Here is an 18613-nt window from a genome sequence, read left to right as displayed (position 1 = left end):
ACTCTTATATCACTCAAATCACATGCATCTGATGGTGTCCTGCATGTATGGGTATTTATCACTCACATGGTCACTGGAACTGGTTGGCAGAAACAGTGGCGTGCCAGTGATCCAATTTTGTGGTGCGTGTGTGCTAACCAGTAGAGTGGGTAATGGGCTCAGGCTGAGAGTGGAAATGACCGCTGCACCCTGGTAATGAATCTGAATTTGTGTGTGTGCGTGTGTGTGTGTGAAGCTAAAGGCCAAAGCACATCTGGATGGGAATTAGGCTGAATGAGGTGATAAATCCAAGATCTACCCTTGGTGCCCGTGATGCTCCAGTCACTGAGCATGAAGGGCAGCAGAACAGTGGAGGCAAAACGCATTTCATCCCACTGATATACACTGAACTCATCTCCATTTATAGCCAGATGCTATGAGGACCTTTGCTTAAAGGATAATTCTGGGTTATTACCACTTGTGTCTGGTTTGCATTGTTTTGTCAATTTTTTCCTTTTGGTAATAACATAAATAATTTGGCTAAACTGTTAGCCTTTTAACGACCAGTGTGACCATTTACCTCTCTTACCCTTTTGTAAGACCTTGTTGTAACAATGTCGCCATGTTTCCAGATCACAGCGATTACATACTACTAGCCCTGTGAGCATATGCTGACAAGAATAAAAAAAGGATATGTGCCATTTTTAACCACCACAACTTCAGCAGGGTCAACTGTTCTGCTGCTGGCTAGCTGCCTTTTACAGCAGATTGGTGAAGTTGTCAGGCGGTGTTTGGCTGTGGGGAAGCTAGCCTTGTTTTTCTTTTCAGCACTGTGTTTTGTGTGTTTGCTTTCAGGCAAGTCAGTGTAGCTTGTGTGTGCAGCAGTTCAAAGTGAGGGGGATGAATAATGAATGAAAGCCAAGGAGGAGGTTTTAAGGCGTTAAAGTGGAACACTTGGTGGAGTGCTTTCAGAGGTATCACACAGGGGGAAAGACTTTGCTCAGCAATACCTGCCAGCAGACTGTTAGCTTAGCTCTCCCATGCCATTCTACAGCAAATTTAACATGGCTAATGGCATCAAAACCTCCCTGAAATACAGATGCAGAGAATGGACAGATGCTTTTATAATATAGTCAGATTAAGCATCCATTTGAGAGTGCTATCACTCAAGTGTACTTACTGTAATATGGAATTTTCCCCTTACTCAGCATGGTCTGCCAGGGGAGTTAAATCTGCCATGCAGTGCATAGAAGTGTATTCAAATGCGTATGCATGTGTATATGCATGTATTGTATCCTGTAGCAGCCTCACCTCTCTGAGCATGGGGTCGTTGATGGAGCTGAGGTTGACTGCGCCTTCATAGGTCAGATAATAGAAAACATTTAGGGCTCTGGTGGCTTCAGGTCCCTGCTGCTTGTAGCCGAAAATCAGATCGATCCACTGGTGGAGCTGGCAAGATACAAACTCACTCTCCAGAGCCTGTAAATGGAGGAGAGGGCAGAGGATTAGGACTATTGCAAATGTCAACAGATGCACACCATTTACACACCATGCTCTAACCAAATGCTTCTCCCCCAACATGTTCCTCATCCCATTACTGAACAGCAGTTATCACTAATGCCTCTCAAAGATGAATCCCTCAGAGAAAGCAGAATTCCCTGCTAATTGTTCCTGTGACAGAATCTGCCAATGATTTCTATAACGAGTAAAAGACAGTAAATCCATATCTGATCATACGGGAGCATCAAAACATTAGAGAACTCTTGTAGTTCATTAGGGAGCCATTTCAGCTTCTGTCTTTGTTATTTTCTCTGTTGGTTGTGGGCGGATAAAAGCACCATGTTGCTCTTCTGCAGACGTCTCTGCTTCGCCATAACACTGAGGTACAAGCCGTTTTCTCTCCTCATTAGCCGGCAAAGGAGGGAAAAAGCATTTATGGTTTCCTCATAAAAACAGGCAATTGTGTTAATTTGTGTAAAGCTGTCGGCTCACAAAAGCCCTCTAAACACGACCAAATTAGAATGAGGCAGCCCTTGATTGTCATTGCTGCCTTGTGTCACATTAATTTGTGACAAAACATTAGCCTGTGCTACACTTAAATGGCAATTTATATAATTTAAATTTTTACTGCAGAGACCAGCGCATCCTTCATTTAAATGTGACTTTCTGACAGCTCATTCTGCGCTGCATTCTTCCCCATTCTCTTAATTACAACTTTCAATCAGGGAGGTGAGCACGGGTATAAACAGCAGACTGTGCGTGGTTGAGGTATGATGATGTTTTCACTGCAACTTGAGCACAGAAAGAATTTTTGATGCTGTCACAAATTCCATAATCTGAAGAGATGAAAAGCTTAAAAGGGAAAATACTGTGAGGATAATAGAAGAGAGGGAATCAGTGGATTCCTAGGGAGGAAAAAAATCTAGGAGACAAAGTTTTTACAGGTTTTCAGGTTGAATGTGTGGAAACATGAAAAAACACCATTACTTAGGGCTGTGTATCACACATCAGTACATTTTGTTAACAGCCATATAGCACCATGTGGGAGCGTAAAAAAACAGAATTTATCTGTGTTGACAGCTGTGTATTTTCTCAGTGTTAACATGCATGTATGTTAGTGCATGTTAAGGGAAAAATATGTGTATGTGAAGTGGTTTTTTTTTTTGTGAAATATGCCTTTACTGACTTTTGTCATGTACAGTATTTTAATGTTTTGTTTCATGATGTATTTTTGATTCATTTGGAATATTTTTTATACTTCTGATGCAGTATAATTGAAATGTTATTGTCTCTGTACTACTATCTTTATCACTGCATAAACCTCTTGATCTCTTCTGAGATGTGAATTACCTGGGGTGGGTCTATCAGCCTGTTGAAATACGTATAGGTGTGGTAACCATTTTTAAACATTTTGACCTGTACAAGATCCAACTCAGACTGAATCACTGTCAATCAAAAATGAAGTCAGTCAGTGGGATTATCAGTGGGAAACATGTCAAAAATGGAGACTGAATGTCTGGTGAGATTCATAATCTTGTCTAAACTTATTCTTTGATCAAATGCTTTTAATTAAACTTTCACCATCTATTTAGGCAAAGTTCTTGTGCAACTGCTTGTGTTTTGACAACTTTTAAATGTGAGAATTTTGTTTTCTTTTGCAGTAACGGCATAATTATTAAAATAGTTCAAGCATCCCCCAGTCTGGTATAAAGCTTTCCTGTCAAAGGCGTTAAAATCCACGTTTACTGTAGGTTTATGGTTATTACACACAATGGCATTTTGGACAATGCCACACTTAGATGTAAGCACTGTTCTGAGAGTTGTAGATCTGACAAACTTAGCAAATGGAGAGAGATTTGTCTCTTCTTTTCCACTTTGTGGGATTCACTTTACAACATTTTCTGTTAAGGGCTGAACTATGGGGTAATGGTAAAACAAAGTAAAACTAGTTAGTATTAAAATAAAACAGAACACCCCTAGAGTGTAAGACAGTCTAGACTCCATGTCTATCTGTCTCTCTGGCATGAGTAAATTCACAGTATGTTAGCATGTCTAAAGGCTTGTGTCACAGGGCAATCCTTTTTATTAATGTTACATTATAAGCAAGGAAAAACCTCTTTATTCAAACTCACTTTAATAGCGGGCAGAGAGGGGTTCAATTGTGTGTGAGTGTCTGTGTGTGTGTATGTGAGAGAGAGAGAGTAAGATCAGTTCATTATGCACTAGGATTGACCTTTGACAGGCCCTGCTCCCCTGTTTCTAAAACTAAAGCTGGGCCTGATGGGCATTTAATGTGCACTGCGATCTACTGTCAATCAGCATGGGGAAACAAAGACAGCCATGTTATTGCAGCCCCCTCTCCAGAGGCCCGCCTTTATGGAAATCACTTGCATATACCATTTAGGAAGGGAGAGAGACAGAATAAGTATTACACAGTGTGCATATGCGTGTGCTGTGTTGGCACTGGAAGTACTATCGTTTCAGATTTTCAAGAAGCTTGTAAAAAATTTTAAAACCATGTTTTCACCTCGTCATTTTTGGTTACTGAGTGCAGACCCAAGTATAAAAGGGCAATTTTATCCATTTATAATTAAATCTACAACACAGTCAAGTGCATAAAAAGTGAAGGGATCTGAATACTTTCTGAAGCTACTGTGTATTATTGTATTTCTTTGCTCTATCACCATCTGTCTGACAAAGGGCACAGCAGTACTCTGTGACTGAAGTCTAGGTTTAGGAATTTAACGTCAGAAGACTAAATCTCAGAGATTCAAACAATCTCTGCCTCTGTCTGTGAGGATACAGTAAACCTGCCTTGATCACGTTTCTTCAAAGCTCTTTCAAAAACAACAGTTTGATTAGGACGTAAGTAAAAAAACTACTTTATTCTTACACTTAGTCTCGACCAGACGTTTCATATCAGATGTACACTCATTAGAGAAACATTCTAGCAATCAAGCTGTCTAAAGAAAAAAACTGCTTGCACAGGAATAAAGAGTAACTCTAGCAATGTTCCATAATTTATCAATATCATCAAATCACATAAAAAAAACAAAACCAAGTGAGAGAGGAAACAGATCCTTCTGTTTCTTTTCCACTTATTCCTCTGTGCCATACACCTCCAGTTCAGTCGCAAGAAAATAACTACTAAAAACACATCAATAAGCCATACTGTTGCAGTGGTTCCTTCATTTTGCTGAACAAGGCCACTGTCATTTATTTGGTTAGTGTCCTGCCGCTGTAAATGCTTACTAACGTAACAAATCTGCAGCTGACTATAGTCCCCAGTAAATGCAGTTTGCTCCTATTTGAGAACTGATTGCTAAAAACGACAGCTCCCAGCTGCTTTAGGAAAGAAAAATCAACAGTGAAATCAAATTTACTTTTTCTATCAAGAAGACCTCATGTGACAAATGTAGGCTCCTTGATGGACAAGTACAGAGAATAGACATGTTCTGATAACCCATTAACAGTGTGCCAGGTGAGCAGGTGTGGAAATGTCTCCTCATGTAGTGCCACACTGTGGAAATAGTTGAGCAGAAGGTTGGGGCAGATAGCAGATTCCTGAGGTGGGATCTGGTGCCACTTCAGGAGAACCAGGCAGGATTATTGATGGGCCAATTAGCAGCCAGTGTGTGTGTCATCCCCATCCACAGGGGACTCTCTGATAATTAATGAATAATTTAGCATGCCTTTATGTAAATGCTGATAGGGGGTAGAAGTCACTGGAATCCCACATTTCTATTGTTACATATTTGACAAAGTACACCTTTGATGCATGGGGGGGACCCCTTTGTTGTGTACTGTGACTTGTTTCCAATGGCAAGAATAATTTGGAATATTCCCCAATGTAGAAAAATGCAATCATTTACCTTAATCACTTTTTTTTGCCCATCAAAGCCAAAGTATTTAAATGTATGTCATTATTTTCTTTTTGAATTTCATGCTTATTTTGCCTGTGTGCCAGTTTTCCGGGCTGTGATGTGAATTCTAATGAAAATATGTCACAATGAACATGACTCCTCTGTGTGTAAGTTTCAGATTACTTTAATTTTTCCTTTCCGAAACATCTGTGGGTGAAAAAAACCACACAAAAACATTCAAAAAGGAAGACAGCTTGACTATATGTCTGTCAATATGTTACTCTTTAGAGAGAGACATACTCTAGACTGAGGACTTAAAAACATGATATCCATATTTGAAACATCAGACCAGAGACACCAAGTGATTGCAATTAACCAGCTGGTGGACATTAAACGAGGCTTACTCTGAGTGCTGTGGAGAAAAAAAACGAAAATGTCTGATCTCGACTCACTGGCTAGTTCTCAGCCTTTTTTCTGCTTGCAAGTGGGTGTGTTTTATTTCGATCACTTTTTCTTTTCACTCCACTTTTGCTGATGATCTTTGTTGCTCAAAAGTAAAAGTGTCTGTCCGTGCTACAGGTCTGCAGGACTTGCACAGGGCCTATCAGTGAGGTTTCGGTGCCTCTCTGTGGTTTGCGGTTTGCTTTATGGTCTGGATTGAGCTGGATTTCACTTCGGCCTTAACGAGGTGACACTGAACGCTTTCCTTCAACCCTCACTGGCCCTAAAAAACCCTTTTAAGGACTTATGGAGAGCTGTCTGTAAGGAAGTTAAAATGTCACTTAACAAATCAATCCACTCATTTGCATGCCAATGGTGTCCGTGCATGCGCCTGCATGTGTGTCACTGATGGTGTGGGTGTGTAATCAAATGCACATGTTGTATGCAGAGTGTTGTCAGCGGCAGGCTGTTTTCTTTTGTATTGATTACGGATGAATAAAGCAAACACTTGTCAGGTCTGTATATACTAAAACGACTGTTTAAGAACAAGCTGATCAAAACATCCTGAAAACTACATTCAGAGTGTGTGGTAGAGAAACATGTTGACATAAAACAAAATGATACTGAAGCAGTAGTTTAAAAAATTGTTTAGTCATATTGTATTTTACTGTGCATTTCTTTAAAATCAAATGATTAATTCCAATCAGATCTACATGTTTCTAAGAACACCAAGCATCATCCTCTGTAGCAGAAGTCAGTCTATTCTTCTCATCTCAATACAAGTCTATCATCTTGTTTTGACTCTCTATTTTTCTTGCAAGTCCAACAGACCCCTTTCATTTTCCCTTCTACTTATTCTCTCGCTCTTAGTGCTACTCCTTTTTTTCCCTCCTGCTCTTTCTTTCAGTCATCTGATCCTTTGGATCAGCTCCTCTGGAGTTGCTTGCCCTGAGGTTGACAAGCACTCTGATTAAAGGGCTTATTAGCTCGCTGTAAATGAGAAGCTGATTGTCATTTTGAAGCAGGCAGAGGAAGCCTGTAGTCAGCCAGGAGAGAAGGGGCCCCAAACATGGAAGAGGAAAAAGAAAAAAGCAATGGGTGACGTAAGAAATGAGAGCCTTAGAGCAGCCGTGCAGCTAACAAACCATTTCCTTTATTCTCATATTCACACACACCAAGAGAACCCCAGATGGGTTGTGTGCTACTTCAGTCCCCCCTCCTTCCTGCTCTACTAATTAGATAGGTCACAACCGTGAGAGTTCTGGCTATGGGTCAACAGAGGCACTCGCTGGCAAGTGGAACCTGAAACTCTAACCCCAACTCTCTCCCGTTCTCTCCTCCCATCTTTCTTATTATCCCTCACCCACTTGAAAAGCAAGAATATCATGTTATGGGGTGAAAAGAAGCAGAATGAGCAGTGATTGGGAAAGTATCTCCCCAAAACAAACATGTCACGGTGGATTTGGTCTTAGTCAGACAAATGGCAGGGTGTAGACTGTGAGAATGCCCTAAGTGGTCCAATTTACAACACAGACAATGGAGTAAACAATACTGACTGAGAACTAAATGCTGCTGACTGAAAGTCAGAATGCAATAATACTGTAGTCTTCTCCTTTTAGTTTTTAGTTAATTCAGAATAATGCCAAACAATATAATGCTGCGTAATGAATAATAATCTGTAAAAGTAGAAATCAAGCCTGGTTATATGGAACTGAGAAATATGGAAATACTTTTAGTCTTAAAATTTTTCAAACATTTGGAAGAAACTATTTCAACTGACAAATGAAAACAACTAAAACAAGAAAAATGCAATTTCAGAACTGTTAACAAGCACCTGCAGAGAACTGAACCACCTGTACTCTGAAAAAGCTAACAAACTAGCAAATACATCACCAGTGCCATTAGACACATCCACAATATCAAGTGAGCGAAAGCTAAGTCAACAGTCAGAGCTGATTAAACACAGGAGCACTGAGGAAGGCCTCGGAGCATGCTGAATGAGAAAATATTTGGATAGCTGTTGAGAGGAGCATTGTTGTCTCAGATGATTATAGAGTCGGCTGGAGGACTGGACGGTCTGAAGGTGTGCAGGCTTTTTAACACAGAGGGGAGATGATTAGGATGAATGACTCAACTGATCAGCTTGAGTGTACTTAGTCTTCTAGGAGGGGTTATTGGGGTGTTGGGTTATGTGGAGCTACAGCTTGTTAGTGAGTGTGTGTGTGTGTGTAGAGAATAAAGGAACGGGTGACCACCAGCTCCTCAAAAGGCAAATACACTCAAAAGAAATAAGCACAACGATGTACTTCAACAATATAATTAATTTTATCAGACATTATATTATCAAATGTGGTTTAATAAACCACACAATACTGTACTTATGATCTCTGAAAAGACTAAGCTATAATTCAATATTGTTTTTTAAACTGATTTTCAGAATTATATCACAATAATTTATGAATTTATCATTCACTAGTTCTACAAATTTCTGTTACTCAAATGAATAATAATTGGATAATTAATAATTCTATTAATAAGACCAGCGGCTCTGAAAGGCTGCACTTAGGCACAGTGATGATTTGAGCTAAATGCTAACATCTGTATGCTAAAATACTCACAGTAAAAATATTGGCATGCAGATGTTGAGCAGGTACAGTGTTTACGATGCTCAGACTTATCTTAGTGTGCTGGCATGCTAGCATGTCCTATTTAGCATTAAACACAAAGTACTGCTGATGCAGGAAGTTCATAAACCACAGTAGTAGACAGATTTAAAGTTTTGACCAGATGGTGACACAAGATGAAAAGTTAAGGGGTTCAACATCTAACCAGATTTTATCTCAATTTCTGTTCCTGCTTCGGTGGACACATTAGCATGGGACACAGCAGAGGGCAAAGACAACTGGTCTTCCAAATGAAACCAAGACAATGACACAGATGTCCAGGAGTTTTAGAGGTAAAGACAGATAGAGTGCTGGAGTGAAGGAGTGTGAACACAGTGTATGTCCAAAAAAACATCTCAGTCGAACTTGGCAGAAGTAAAATGAGAGTGTGGAGGAGTGCAGGAAAAGGGAGAAGGACAACATTAGTGAGTGAGTATGTCAGCAGCAGTAGATCATCCCATTTCTCAGGCTCTCATCAGCCTCCTCCATTACGTCATCGAAGAGGAGGACGAAGAAGAGGAGGGGGAGAAGGACAGGGAAGAGGGGGAGGCAGAGAAGAAGGGGGGACAGCTCGTAAAACACTGAGCACACAGTAAACATGTCTGCCCTTATGCATGACAATACTTCTACAGTGAGCGCTGCCTGACATTAGCCAGATAACCCCCCCAACCCCACGTGCTAGTTCCCATCCAACAACAAGGCTTTCAGTGGAGACACCAGGGGAATAGATTAGCACTAAGCTAACATGGTAAACTGTGTTCTGTTACACGAGGCCACGCTGGGCTAGACGACGCTAAGATTTTCACTCACTCAGTCATTCACAAGTGCATAAGTATATCTTAGTGGTTAGTGACTGGTCCTTGCAGTGGTTTACCTCAGCTCACACATGAATTCCTGAGGGGTTCCTGTGAGAATAAGATGTGGAGGCTGGTGGGAACGGTATTATGTGCGTCCCAGCGGGTGTCTGATCAGAGAGTGCGATGTGGATGAGAGGTGAATGTAAACAGCGATGATCTTTGACTTTGTGTAGCTGGTGGTCTGAGTTGGGGAGCTATCATGTCTGGCTATGTGTCTTGTGGGAAAAAATGTGGGACAGGCTTTTGTTGTCTGTACCCTGCTCTCCTTCACATTTCACATACACAGCTCCGGGACAATTCTGCATAATGACACACAACGTCTTTTTGAACATTGGCCACAATACTCAGGCTTGTAAAGTATCTTATCAGGTGGCAAAAGTAGCATGTAAAACACCTCCTTACTCTCACTCAATCATAAACTGGTACGATAATGGACGTGTCTGCCATGATGACATAGTTTTTGTGAGTGTGAAGAGCTGTCAGCAAATAAAAGTGACAAACCTCAGAGAGGGACTTTCAAAGAGGGAGACAGTGTGAGTGTATGAGGTTTGGGGGGTAAAGGTGATTTGGCTCATACTAATATGACATTTGTCTGTCAGTCATGCAGATGTTTACCTCTGTGGTGATTATGATGACAACAGCTGTAAGGACAAATGTAAGGCTCTATGAAACAGATCACCATCATAGTGCAGATCAAAAATTATCAGTTGAATTCAGAAAGCACTTCCATTGTAATTAAAGCTGAATTTGGCAATTTATGACCACTGCAGGGCTGAAGAGAACAAAAACACGGCTGCACCACAAAAACAAGCGCTCTGCTCTGATATACAAAAGGCTACTTGCTAACAAACAGTGTTTTCTTGTCTGCTAAAAATTGCTGGACATAATATCACAATTTTACATTTTGGGGGTGAGGGTGATGAACCAAACCAGAGGTCTGAATAGATATATGATGTGCTTGTGCTACGAGCAACTTGGGTACTTACAGCGAGAGTTTATCACATATAGCAGTGACCTTCGCAGTATCAGCTTCTGACCCATCACTCAGCTGGGTTTGCCCATTCAACAAGAGGAACGTCCCCCTCTCTCTCCTTCTGTGAGGGCAGTTTAGCTGATCCCTCTGTCACTGCTTTGAGTGAGTAGATACTTTAAAAGGGGAAAAGGGCCGAAAGTAATGTGCTGCCCGTCCGTCCCATGTGTGTGGTTTGCAGGTCTGTCAGCAGCACCACAAGAGCACAGATGACTGAAAGGAACCAAACATGTGAACATGGAGCAGCAATTGGGCCCTGTAGCGCTCAAACAGGTTAGAGCATTGTGCTGAGTTCTTCAATGTGCAAATCTCAGTCTCTAAAATATGTATTGTTTAGCTCAGTCTACTATTAGACCATTTACAGTATGAGATGGCTACTACAGCAGACTGTGGTTTAGGCTCCATATCAGTATAAGTGTCAGTGAATCCTGGACACATGACAGCACAGGTAAACACTGATATGCACACAAGTACACAAGCATACACACACACACACACCTGCTATTGTGTTAATGGTTAGCAAACGAGAGAGTTGAGATGTGTTCATGTATAGTGGAATGTCAGAGAGGCTGACAATGCCCAGAGACATAGAGTTATCTGGTGGAGGAGGGATCAAGTTCTTAACCTCTCCTTCGACCTCCTGGTAAAAACAACAAGCAGACCCTGATCTCCGTGGCATGCTGCCTCAAGACCTCAGTGTCTCTGCGAGTATGTGTATGTGGGCGTGTGATGGACCAAGGAAAAGGGAGTGTGCCTTTACAAGCAAGCATTTAAGTATACTGTAGGCACTTCAGTGTAGTGAAGGTGCATGCTTGGCTTACGGCACTGAGGTGATTTGTGTCCAGCGTGTCTGTCTAAAATCCAACCGTTCCTCAGCACCTCAAACCATCATTTCAAACTGGAGTCTTTGAGCCTACAGTGTTGTGTAAGCCAGTGGATAAACAACAATCTGTGCAGGCACATACTTGCAGTTAATATGTTGCCATGCAACATGCTTTTTACTAAACATTAGTGATGAACTATGACACTTCCAAGAGCAGAGCAACATAAACCAGGCGATAGTTTGATGTAATGTTTATAAGTTCTCCTGGAATTTTTTTTTTTTTTTAAATTACCAACAATGCAACTCTCACTACCAACAACAAAAACAAGCTGCCGTTTTGCACAGCAGCACAATCCTTTACTGTGAGAGGCTTTTAATGGCCTTTCCAGATTGGGGCCTAATTAGCTGTTAATCATCTAGGGCTCATAACCAGAGTGGAGACAGCAGGCGTGTGTGTGTTTGTACCATGTGTGCATCTGCGTGTGTTTGCGTGTTCTCTCCTGCTGTCTATCCTTGTGTTGCGAGGCCATTAGCAGTAGACAAGCTAAAGAGAGCCAAACAGCCCATTAACTCCTTCACTCTTCCTCTCTGCTCTCCGCCATGCTCATCTCTCTCCCAACAGTACCACAGTTGCCAGCTGACACCCTCTAATGCCAGCTATCTGTCATGACCAGAGACCTGTCCACCCACACATCCCTCCCTCTACCTTGTCCTCGGCCCATTCTTTCCTTTATTCTTCCTGTCCACCCTCCTTAGCCCTGTCTTTCCCATTCTGTCTGTACATGATCTGTAGTACTGTAAGCCTGGGTCTCTTAAAAATGGTGAAATTACACAAGATGAGGTTTGTTATCATTTTTTCAACTGTCTGTAAAATGTCAGAAAATAGTGAAAAATGTCAGCACAGCCAAAGATTTTCAGTTTACTATAAGATACGATACAGAGCAGCTGCAGATCATTACATTTCTGAAGTTGGAACCAGAAAATTATTCAAATTTTTGTTTGAAGAATGACTAAAACAATCAACTGTCAAAACAGTTGCAGATTAATATTCGCAATTAACTGATTTAATTGTTGTTGTAGCTGTACACAAGATGTAATCATGTACTGATAATGTATGACAATTTAACTGATCCAAACCAGTATAAGACAAAATCCAAAAGCTGTCTTTTTTTTTGGGCTTATCAAATAAACACTACATAAAATGTGGCAATTATGTGTGATCATCAATTCAATTGACACCAACAACATCAAGAAATGAATCTGTCTGCTATGTGATAGAATAATCTTGCTACCTACCAGTACCTGAGGGGATGGGAGCTCATGGATAAACAATGTTGAAACTTAAAGTGTGTTTCTATGAGACTATGAAGCAGATATTCACGTTGTCAGCCCCCTTGTGAAACTTCAGAAAGCTCCTGTTCTACTAAGCTTGTTATGTTTCTGTGCACCTATACCTGCCTGCTGGGCTTGGCTGCATGCTGGATCAATATCTCAGTTTGCACACAGCAGAGAAAGAAATCGCAGACTGGAATTTTATCAGCCTGAATACAGTAACTAGCAGGTAGCTGTGCATAAGAATAGACCGTCTGGATAAGTGTAAATTGCCCCTGCAGTACTAAATTGGACACAAAGGAAAGGACCGGAGGAAATTGAGGGAGCAGAGGTAAATGAGACTGCGGCAGTTAAAACTGGCAATGAAAAGCCGCAGGAGCACAAAGCACATTAATTCACATTTTCAAACAAGCTGGTTTCTTCAGTGTAAGCATTTTGACAGATTTCTAGTCTATATAATACTATTATCCAAATTAGGTATTTTTTTAAACTGACTATGTTCCACCTCTGCATTTTAAACAAAGAGTATTCAGGAGGGCAGAGTTAAAGATGGAAATGATACCTTCTACAACGTAAAATGGTGGGGAAAAATGACATGGAATACACCCAAAGACACCTAACAATTATTTAAATCATTTAACAACTAATGATTATTATCATTATGAATTTATTGGTTGATTTTTATGATAAGAAATTCAACGCGTATATCTCTTCTTCAACACAATTTAACAGAGGGCTTCAGTACACTGACTGGGTAGGATACTGCAAAACAGCATGCTGCCACTGCCACTACGAAAAGCTTTCCCCAATACATCCACCTTGGCCTAGACCATGCTGACAGCCAAAGAGAGAGAAGTGTGTGATTAATGATAGGGGCCTGGTCATATCAGCGGGCTGGTTAACAGAGCCCACCACAAGACTACACAGGTCACAGAGCACACCCAGCCTCATCAGCACCCATTACTACTGTGGGCACACATCACACAGGAAACTATGTCTGCTTTTACTCAAAAGAAATTTAGCTGAAAGGGAATGTGGCCTGTGAAAGGATTTAAAATTAAACAGGGAGAGGACATTTTAAACATTTAAAGCAACAATAATACAGACATATTCATTTGCATTACAGTGCAACCTGTGGTTTAGCTGTGTGCATTCTATTAAATCTTCGTCCTTAGTTATACCCCGTTCATCCAGACAGTTTCCTTATGAACAAAATTTCATTTACAAGATGACCCAGCCTTTGAGTATCAGTAAAACTCTGCGTAAAGTCAACAAGTATTTGAAGTTGAAGGACTAAAACAGCAGATAAGCTATTCCAGCAAGACACAACACAAACAGTAAATCTATGGTGCTTTTTGCCCTTATAGAGCAGAGCAAGGTAATCTGATCCGAAGAGTTACCTCAGTCTCCAAGCCGTGTGTGTGTGTGTGTGTGTGTGTGTGTGTGTGTGTGTGTGTGTGTGAGAGAGGAGGGAACATCTACAATGAAAATATGACAGCAAGTCTGACAACATCCGACGCGCATATACACAGAATATTTCTGCTTTGGGAAGAGCGGGCAGGAAGGGGAGCTCAGAAACAGGATACTGCATCATCTCTCCGCACACAAACACACTTGTAATCACACATGCGAACATGCACCAGATGAGTGTGGACAGAGCGAGAGCAGAGAGAGAGAAAGAGAGAGAGAGATGGTGAGGTGGAAAGGGATAGGAGGTGAGGTGATGTTGGATCACTAGGGCAACACAGCAATCTGAGAGCCGGGGCATGTCAGAGAAGCGGGAGGCTCAGGTAACAGGAAGAACTGTGAGACAGTCAGGAAATAACACTGTCTCTTTGAATTAGCATTCCCAGCTAAGTTAGGACAAGCAGAAGCAGAAACCTCTGACAGGACTTTGGTCAGTCTGGGCTCTGTGATACATAAGACAGACACAAAAATGTGTGTCTGTTTATGTGTAATCAAGTCGTAGCTATTACAAACGTTTTTCAAAAATGTACATGCATATATACAAAAATAATAATAATAATTTAACCCTTTATTGATATCCACAGAGTGTACTGCTGCGCCTGGTAAGGAATTCTAATGTATTGCTCACGGACACTTCGAGAGGGATGTTCAGTGGCTTGAATCTGGGTGATCCGCTAACTCATTACAATAGTATGTGTCACAGTTTTCTGCACTGTACAGTTGTCTTACCAGGCGATTGATTCGAACAAACTCCTCTGGGCTCTTGGCCCAGGGCGGCAGCTCCACATCAGAGACCACGGTGCCATCTTCCATCACTCCCAGGTTGTAACTGCTGGCATTGACAAACATCTCGGGGAGGTAGTAAAACTCTGGGATCAGCTCCTGCATGGGTACACCATAGAAACATATTAAAACTTGACATGACAATACCAAATCACGAAAGCTAAGAGGATTCTGAAACTACTGAGGGTTCAGAGAAATCACCAGCCAGCACAGTATATTTCAATAGGTAAAAGTATAAAGAAGAGTAGAAGAAGAACAAGACCAGGAAAAAGAGAGGGTCCCTGTATTAATCCAGCTCATTATTACATTGGTAGAAATGATGTCTGTTATAACAGCTGGACAGTTGTGTTTTCTAAACCATACAATTAGTAATGGATATTATTTCTCTGACTAATTGTCTTCTACTTGCCTCTGTGCTTTAGCCACTAGAAGATGTCAAAAACCTCTGAGTGTGCTCTCGGCTTTTCCACAATTCCAAAGCACAAATTTCCTTTGTTTGTATCTAAGCACCACCGCCCCCCAACCCCAAATCTTCCACAACAGAGAAAAAAAGAACACAACAAATTCTTTCCTAACTATGATGATTTTATTTGGCTGTCTCAGACAACACAAAGAATTTTCAAATTGCAGCATGGCAATGAGAAATGCAGTTATGACAGGAGATGTAACCCCATATGTTTAGCCATTCGTCATTCTTAACTAAGCAGAACTTGCCACAATGAGCGTAAACATTAAGATTGAGTTTGAGCTTAAAAATGTGTAGTGCCCTTCAGGCCCAAACTGTAGTGTTATTGTTGTTAGTATGTCTCAGTGAGTACAAGACACCCGGATGAAGCACGATCTCTCAACTCTTCACTGATTCACGTGAATGATAAAAGGAAAGCAGCACACTAAATGTATATTGAGTTTCTAAATTGTTGACATTAAAGTTAATAATAAACTGTTCTCCCAGTGTCCTGACATGCACTTCTCAACACAAAGGATGGCTGTACTCTTTCACTTCACTGGGGGCCATCAGTGTATTGACATGGTTAGTAAATATAAGCACAGTTTGTCTATGTAGTAATTTTCAGTCTAATACAATTCCAATACCTAGTTAGTTTTCATAGTATGATTGGTAAAACACTATAGTTTCAACATACAGACTAAATGATCAATGGACAGTAATTTTCATTGGTAGTCTTGTTGTCTGTGAACTAAGCTTGTGTGACTGCAAGTGCTGACTGGTCCTCAAGAAGGACAGAGAGATATAAACATGTTGACAGTCTGACATCAGAGATGAGCAGACCAACATAACCGTCAAGCTGACATGCCTTAGTCTGTCAGGCCAGCAGCACTGCTGACAGTCTTGCAGTGTGCAAATATCTCCTGCTAAAAATCTGAGGCTGAGCAGCAGGTTTACGCAAATTTTTACGCAGAAGGTTATATGTAACATGATCTCTTAAAAACACAAAAACTCCTTCCACAAACAATTGTAGGTCTCTTTTATCAGATTAGCTATACAATACATCCACCTTTCATCAATGGGGTGAAAACATCCAATCAAATGAGCAAGCAAACACACAAGTTTAAAACAACACAGCACTTCCTCACTTCTGAAATCTCTTCACTCCACAAAACCTGACCTAAAACTAAAGGTCAAACTCTTAACGAGGCCTCCAGCTCACCCAGGTTCACTGGCTGTTGCCTGCTGTAAATTTGACCAGGAGGTGGCAGGACGCACGCATGCATGCACGCACAAACACACACGTACGCACACACACACACACCCCAACAAAACGTTGAGAGCTTCGCTCCCCAACACTCGAGCCTGCCTTGCATGGACCATTATGTGCAGTGGCCCCTTTGCTCTGGCCTGGTCAGAGGCCAGCCCCTCTGATCCCCAATCCTGTCCTGTCATGGGTCACTGGAAGGGGCTCTGGCCCCTGGGCTCCACTGCTACACTTCCACTGTTGCTACCTCTAAACCCTCTTCTCTCCCCTCTCCCCTCCTGATGCCTTTAGGCTGAGGCTGGGGGTCAGGGGATTGTGGAATGGAGGTCATGCTAGCGTCACCCAGGCTAGAGACACATTGAATCTGGGTGTTGTAACCTATTATCACCCCTTCTTTACCAGTGGGGTATGAAAACACTGGGGCTTTCTGCCCTCTGGCAGGAACAGAGTTCCTATCAATGACTCCAGTGCTAAAGCTAAATGGTGTACTTAGCATACTAAATTGATACATCTAGTCCCTAATTCCTCTTTTGCAAGAAAATCAATGTGTGCGTCCAAGTGGATAAAGTCGACGGACTTTCATTCAAAATATGCAAAAAATTCAAACTGAACACAGAAACAAAGTGATGTGGTCCACATTTACCCTTTGTTTTGAACTGAAGTTGAGCTCTCACAGTTTGATCCACATTGACAGGTCTAGACTGAGAGAGCAAACGAGGGCTCTTGTTGGGCTTTCGCAATCAAGCATTGGCCAGCTACGCAGTAACACAATCCATATGTTTTATCGGCGGGATGTGAGGGGGGTGGTAAACGCAATCAAGCGTCAAAACCCCCAACACCAGCACTGTTCCCCCATCCAGTGACCCAGTGCCAGGAGACCAAGCAAAACCCAGCTTCGACAGAGAATGTCTGACTGTAGTCGTAAATGTTTTAGGAGAGCAGTTAAAGTGTGCACTGAGGGTTCGAAGGCCCTCACTATGAGAATGACCTGTGCTGTTGCAGGGCAGATCCAACAGCTCCAACAGCTTAAGGTTTGGGGGCCCAATGGGCAGGGATTCAAGTCCAGGTTATAGCTGGCTGAATCTGAGACAGACGGCTGGGACAGATGAGGATTAGTTTAACGCTTTGATCAGAAGACCAGGAAGCTTTCATTGCAAAGGGACAATGATTGGTAGTGACTGGATATTACTCTTTTGAAACCTTTTCTTCTTTGTCTGCAAAGATGCTGGATGGGGATTTATTCTCTTGCAGTGCTCAGTCCTTTATCTATTCTAACTTCTAACCTTCTTATAAGTCAGCCATCCTAAAAGGAAAGAAGGCAAGTTCTGATGTGGAAAGAATTTCCACATCATGTGTTAGCGTGTACCAGCGTGTACAGTACCTTCACATCTGATGTGTCTCTCTGGCAGTTCCTCCAGGCCCGGGACACTGATGAGAAGGTGCGGTCCGCATGGTCAAATTTTCCTCCTTGGAAGTTCAGGAAGAACGTGGTGAAGGGTTCCTGTTGATTAGCAAACAAAAAAAAAGCTCTAAATCTGAGCTACAGAGACTGGCAACACCTACTGTTACTGCTAAAATAGAATCCCTTGCTGTGCAATAAAAACATACAAGAAAAGTCTGTTCAATAAAACACTAAGTCAACAGATCTGAACCAAATCTACTCTTTTAACACACCCTCAAACAAACTGGAATTCAAAAAATGAACAAGTGAAATAACAATAATCCCAGTGAGCTACTAAAGCCAATACACTCGTGCTACTGATGCATTTCTAATCATGCATAATCTTGTTAGAACAGATCAATAGCTGTCTCTATGACGCAATAGCCCCCAAGTGACATGGACACAATATGCTGGGGCAGAGCTACAGAGCTATCTAATATTACAGACAGCTAATTAAGTTCAGCCTGAAATGACGTAAGGCTCATTTGTAACAAAACATGTGCAAGAGGTTCAACACATTGTATCTGACTGTGCTTTTAAAACAACAGAACAGGATCACTGCTACTGCACAGTTTACAGAGAGTAACAGTTTACAGTTACTCTCTCATGTTAAGTTTGATCTTTAAGCGAGAGTTATAAGTGAGGGTTTCTTTTTTTTAAGTGGCTTTAAAATAAGCCCTCTAATGATGTGCAGGGATCAATGAGGTAACTCTTCTGGGAGT

At 41.5% G+C, this 18613-nt stretch overlaps 1 protein-coding gene across 3 annotated transcripts in view; it reads right to left on the bottom strand.

The window, feature by feature from the left end:
- Positions 1 to 18613, bottom strand: part of lrba (LPS responsive beige-like anchor protein) — a 190035-nt gene that overhangs the window by 36455 nt on the left and 134967 nt on the right. For all 3 annotated transcript variants that reach the window (XM_041035968.1, XM_041035969.1, XM_041035970.1), the window contains exons 45-47: positions 17832 to 17951; positions 14685 to 14837; positions 1291 to 1458 (exon numbers count right to left, since the gene is read on the bottom strand). In XM_041035968.1, coding sequence (XP_040891902.1) covers positions 1291 to 1458; positions 14685 to 14837; positions 17832 to 17951 — 441 coding nt within the window. The remainder of the gene's footprint in view (positions 1 to 1290; positions 1459 to 14684; positions 14838 to 17831; positions 17952 to 18613) is intronic.

Source organism: Toxotes jaculatrix, chromosome 4 (assembly GCF_017976425.1).
Source record: "Toxotes jaculatrix isolate fToxJac2 chromosome 4, fToxJac2.pri, whole genome shotgun sequence".
Taxonomy (NCBI): domain Eukaryota; kingdom Metazoa; phylum Chordata; class Actinopteri; family Toxotidae; genus Toxotes; species Toxotes jaculatrix.
The sequence above is the reverse complement of the archived record's forward strand: the minus strand, read 5'-3'. Positions and strand labels throughout refer to the sequence as shown.